Source organism: Natator depressus, chromosome 6 (assembly GCF_965152275.1).
Source record: "Natator depressus isolate rNatDep1 chromosome 6, rNatDep2.hap1, whole genome shotgun sequence".
Classification (NCBI taxonomy): Eukaryota; Metazoa; Chordata; order Testudines; family Cheloniidae; genus Natator; species Natator depressus.
Window position 1 is genome coordinate 77,814,290 of NC_134239.1, and position 6,000 is coordinate 77,820,289.

Below are 6,000 nucleotides of genomic sequence, written 5' to 3' on the forward strand. Positions count from 1 at the left end.
TTCTACTACCATTTTCCATTTCAACGCAGGCTAGTTCTCACCCATAATGAGCTGGCGGAGAGTGCTTACCACTAAAAGTATCAGGATAATGGCCCTGGTTTTGCAAGCAGTGCCCATATGAGCAGTCTCATTGGCTTCAGCTCATACAAGTAAGGACTGCAGAAGAGGGTCTAAGGGTCTTACCAAAGTCAACTGTAGCGCACGTGTCAAGACTATTTTTGTAAAGGTTAGACTGATTCTATAAAAGGATGCTGTTGCATTCATGGAGCTGTTTAGCATGAAGACCACCTTTAAAAGCAGTAACTTATAATGTTGAAAAGTGCCATGGTAAAATGTGAAGGGTATTAGGTCAGTATGAAAGGTCACTGCACTATTGATCTGAATTATCTCCTATTGTTACTGAAAGGACAATAAGAACAAATAGCACTGGTTGGTTGGTTGGTTGGTTGGTTGGTTGGTTTGAGTCAATTTTATTTTAATTTCCAGTTGTGTCCACCTTCCTGTGTGTTTTCATGTGTCCCTCAGTTGTCCCTGATTTAAGTAGAAAAATTCCTGGTGACAGTCTGGGGCCTCAATTCTTGTTGAGCGCAGTGGGTGTGGAGAGCACCCTAGAATTAGGCTCTCATCTGCATTGGGGTAACACTAAGTAGAAATGGGAAGAGTGACATGTGACTGAAAATGAAAATACTGTATTTATCACTTTGATAAATGCTTGTTTACTGATGTTTGAAATGAATCACTGAATTCTCTATCAGACTTGAAAAGTCTGGTGCAGGGCACATTAAAGAGACAGTTTGGACTAGCATAGATCATCGCTGAAGTATGTTTATTCCTCCTAGCCCCCTCTTCCAACCCCACCCAAATACACATGCCCAATCCCCCACTCCCATATACACACCACCACCATCGGCAGCCACTCCCCTGTGTTTTTATTTACAGGAACGACAAACAAGTGAACAATTGGTTCCATATTCAGCACTGATAAAAAGCTACTTGAAATCTTAGCTATTTAAGCAAAGAATTACTTAATATAAAAAATAATAAATAATGCTGACTTGAGTTATTATTTATCTAAAAGCATAGTTTGCTGAAAACCTTAAGGATTTGTTTTATTAGTGCCACATCATTAAAATGGTGTAATTAGTAGAAGAAAGGACTTAGAGGATCAACTATTGTTTTATTTATAACAGATGAAAGATGTAGCCTTTGTATTCTTGAATGAATTAATTATGTCCATTTGAACTGATGCAATTTCACTAATAGTGCAGTGCCCCTCTCCCCCCATACTTTGGCTCACAGTTTTATTTTTAAAAGGCAGGAGGTCCATCCTCCCATACTGCCAGTGAAATTTGCACCTGCAAATTTTTACCCCCATGTTTTTAGACTAACAAAATGAGCTGCAGATTCAGAACAGAATACTTGCCCATTTAAATACCTGATTTTCACCTGTAATAGGACAGTGGGAGATCCAAGTACCCAGATTTTCACCCATAATTCAACTGAAGGTGAAAAACTTTGGTGCAGATTTTGCAAATGCAGTTTGCACAAACAAGAAGGAGAGTCATCTTTTGAAAATGTGGCCCTTTCTGACTCAAAACATACCAGAGAGTTTTCCAAAGTAAATATTTTGGGTTGCCTCCAAGTACCAAAAGAGTTGAGTTCACTATCAGAACTACCTCCTTGCCAAATATCTTCTTCGAAAATGATACCCAGTTTTTTATGGTGGTAGACCTGGGCTACAAACCTGTGAAAAGTTAGTGGCAGAAGGGATGGTTTCTGCCTGTCTAAAAACCAAAAATAAAATAAAAATAACCTATTTTAAAATGTGTTTTTTTTCATTGAGCTGACAACTTTCTGCATACTTTGACCCAATGCCTTTTGAGCCAGCATAACTATGAAGTCACCCAAAAATCAGAGTTTGGAATGGAAATGCCAACTGACCCTTAATCAGTGTGTCACTGCCAAATCGCGGTGATACGTAGATTGAGTTGCTTATTACACAGAACATGAAGTCCTTTGACCCTCCAGTGAATATCGATCTTAGGTTCACCTCTGTCAACGTTCATCTCTAATGTCAACAATTTTCAATGCAAAATAACTCAGCAGCATTTTAGTAGTCTTAGTCTGTTCCTCTGGTTGCAACATCTGTATGGTAACATCCCTGTTACAAGATATTCAGATGTATTCCTTCTGTTGCCGTTCAGTAAAAACAATAGGTGAAATCCTGACTCCACCAAAATCAGTGGCAACCAGGGCTGGCTCCAGGCACCAGCTTTCCAAGCAGGTGCTTGGGGCAGCATTCAGAATGGGGTGGCAGTCCCTGTCCTGGGCACAGCGGGAATTCGGTGGCAGCTCCGGCACTGTTGCGGCGGTGGCAATTCGGCAGCGACTGCTTGGGGCGGCAAAATTGGTAGACCCGCCCCTGGTGGCAACACTCCTACTGATTTCAGTTGAGCCAGAATTTCACTGAGTACATGTTAACACTTTGATTGAACTATATATTCACAGTCTCTCATACAGTGGGAAAAACAATAAAATGTTTAAGTTCTGTCCTCTTTACACTGTTTGTCTAGCCAAGAATTTTTAATGTTATGAAGTGTTGGTAGAATCACAGAAGTTAAAGACAGAAAAGACCTATTAAAACCTAAACCCGGCAGCCCAGGATCGGTTCCTTCAGTATAATTTTTAGCACTTTTTCCAATCACATTTTAAAAATGCTATGTGATGTGGCTTCTACCACTTAATTAGTGAGGCTATATGTGATGTTCTTGATATTCAGCCAAATTTGTCATTCCTTAGTTCCATTCCATTAGCCTTCTAATGAGACACACTCTCTATGCATCACATGAATTCCACTCCCTCCATGGTGTTTGTACCTTTTAAACTTTCGTAGATTGTTGGCACATCCCTTCTTAGTGTTCAGATTCTGTGTTTAGTTGTTTTAATCTTTTCATAAATCATTAACTCCGGACTCCTAATCGTATTTGTTGCTCTTCTCTGGACTCCTAGAGGCTTTACCCCCATTACATTATATAGAACAGTTCCATAAGGAGATACGAAGTATCTAATATAATTTGTTACACTTCTATGATCAGATAGCAGTAAAGTATACGGGACTTCTGTTGATTTTAAAGGTGACTTGCAAACACATTAAAAAAAAATCAGTGGGGTATGTTTCTTCCAGGATACATCACTGCAACATTTAACACAGTGGGGTTCTACAAGTGCAGCAAAGAACAGAATTTGACCTACTAACTGTAGAGAGCTACGTGCTGAATATTCAAATATGAAAAGTAAAAGAGACATTCAGAACATACAGTCACTGAATTTAAACTTACCCCCATATCACCGCCCCAAGACACAAATTAGGTACGGGTAAATTGAAATTCAGTAATGTGCTGAGTACCTCTGTTACCTTTGCTATTTGGGATATTCAGAATCCTACAAATTAGTGGTTTGTTTAAATGTATAATATGTAAGTCATTTTTAAAACTACACACTTTTTACAGTCGAAAATGCATTTGTTTAATGACTAAAACACAAAAATCAGAAGGTATTCATCATTCATTTTGTTCCTGTTTTAGGACTGCAAGATTACCTAGAAGACCAGTTGGGCGAGAAGACTCCAGCTCTGATTCTGGTACCTGTAGTGGATTTACCTGAAAAGGAAGTTATTCGTATATCATGCTGGCTGAGCTAGTCATTTATAAGTGATCTGTGGATATCAAAGCATGTATTCCATCCAGAAGAGAGTGAAGAGAATAGTTGATCTTGATTATGTTGAATATTTTCATTAAACATCAAGGTGTACATTGCTTGATTTGAGCAAAGCCTGTCTTAAAATGTTAATATTTCTATGGACAGTGCCTGATGACAAATGACACATTCCATATTTGGAGGAAAAATAAAGATTTTGTTTCAAAATACTGTCCTGTTTTTTCTCAGATCTAAAGTGTTTTCTGGCATCTAATAACGACAACAAGCCGCTCACAGGAGATGGTAATGACTCTGGAATCCTAAGGCCAGGGCACACTAGACCGGTTGTCATTTTCAGCCGTTGTTTGGAGGATCGGTACATGACCTCCAATACAGTTTTGAAGATTTCTTACATTAATTTTGCACTGGATACACTGACTTCAGACCAGATCCTGAGGCCTTACTCCTGGCCAGATTGTGACCTCCACCCCCCCCCCCCCTTTCCGATGTTGGTGAACAGTTATTCACCTGAGTAGTCATAACACACATTTAATCAATCTGAATAACAAGGGTCTCAATCTCCATTTTTTCACAGTTCTTATTCAAATTCTCATTGTCAAAGAACACAGCATTTGTCACCTGTTTTCCAGAAGCAGTATAGAATATTTTTATACTTTCTATCCATTGTAGCACTCTCATTACAGAACTACTGGTATTCCCTAAGGGCCCGAACCAGCTCCTTGTAAAGTCAGTGGGAATTTTGCCTTTGGTGAAGTGGGATCAGATTCTAAAGGAGAAATCCCAGCCTCATTGAAGTCAGTGGCAAAACTCCCATTGAATTAAATGGGGCTAGAATTTCACCCTCAATGAGTTTAAGGGTCAATATAGTACAGATAGCCTTCTTGATTTAGCTTGAGTCTCCAAGGCACTGTAGAGAAAGCCCATCGTCAGGCAAAGCCTGTAAAACTAAACCTTGGGGAAAGAGTGATGTTCTTATCTCCATGTTACACATTCATGAATTCCCTCCCTCATGTTCCACTTGGAAGATTATTTTTTTAAGAAAATACAATCTGATTCACAATCAGGCATGTAATCATTCCTGGAGGAGCTACACATACAAGGGCTCCAGTTGGCTCTCAGTTCCATCAGTGTTAGTCTGAAATAACTCCACTGAAGTCAATTGAATGATGGCAAATTTACACTGGTGTGACTGAGAGGAGATTTTGGCCTTATGGCTTCATTTTCTTCCCATTGCCAGTTATATATTTGGCAGCTAATACAGAGCCAATGACTAAAGTTGAGAGGATCTTTCTTGGTATCCTCTTGCCTCGTATATGTGACATACTGTGCTAATTGTGATCTGGGAATCAGACTTGTCATTATTTCTTATCACCACACAAGAAAGTACAGTACAGTAGCCAGAGTGTTGAGTGAGGGTTGTTTTGGTCACAGCTATTCTCTCTAATAATTAAAAACTCATCCTGAAGCTTTTTCTACTAATTGAGGTTATTTTTTGTTTAAATTCATAACGTGTAAAATGTTTGTTGTTCAATTATTATTTTTTCATTCAAACGCTTTTGAAAGAAAGGGGAAGGCACAGAGGTAGTTAGATACCATTACACAATACAGAAGCTTAGATAGATTTAACTTAAGATTCTTGTTCCTGATCATTCCCTGAGAAAATGGGAAAGAGTCTGGTATCAGGGAGGTGCTGTTATCAACACATTCGTTTAGGAATAGTCAGTGTCATTTTTTGATTAGCCTAAGACTTGTTATAATAATGTTGATGGATTAAATTGCCCCAAAGGTGTTAACATGATCCTGAAACTGTCCACATTAAACAGTTTTCAACAAGGTTTGGGGTTTAGTATGAATAGATCTCAGCCTGCTTAGTTCAAACACAACATTAAAAAGCTTTTAACCTTTTATTGAGGATATAAACAAAAAAAGGAGAAACAGTCGAAGCATTTGAAATGTGAAGTATTAAGTAAGGCTTTCATTTTAACAATATCCCTTGTTCTCTTTCCTTTAGCTGGAGAGAGTTTTTAGAAGGAAACCCCTTGTTTGGTGGTGGTTTAGATGGTGTTAAAGATGGTAAAAACGGTCCTTTTGGAGCGGGGGCGAGGCAGGAAGAGAAAAAGTTCATTGGAATGAGCTGGAGCTGCTGCTGTTGTTGTTGAAGTCTGATCCCATTTTCTCGAAGATAAAACAAGACAAACACACAAAAGGGAAGAGAAAAAGAACAACAAAGATGGAAAATGCAGCTTCCATCTCTGGTGTTGATTCTGACCTGGCACCTCACTG

At 38.9% G+C, this 6,000-nt stretch overlaps 1 protein-coding gene across 2 annotated transcripts in view; it reads left to right on the forward strand.

Annotated features, from left to right (window-relative positions):
• Nucleotides 1-3,902, forward strand: part of DPH6 (diphthamine biosynthesis 6) — a 366,355-nt gene extending 362,453 nt beyond the window's left edge. For both annotated transcript variants that reach the window (XM_074955773.1, XM_074955772.1), the window contains one exon: nucleotides 3,585-3,902. In XM_074955773.1, the coding sequence (XP_074811874.1) occupies nucleotides 3,585-3,700 (116 nt within the window). In that variant the 3' untranslated portion in view covers nucleotides 3,701-3,902. The remainder of the gene's footprint in view (nucleotides 1-3,584) is intronic.
• Nucleotides 3,903-6,000: the final 2,098 nt, after the last annotated feature.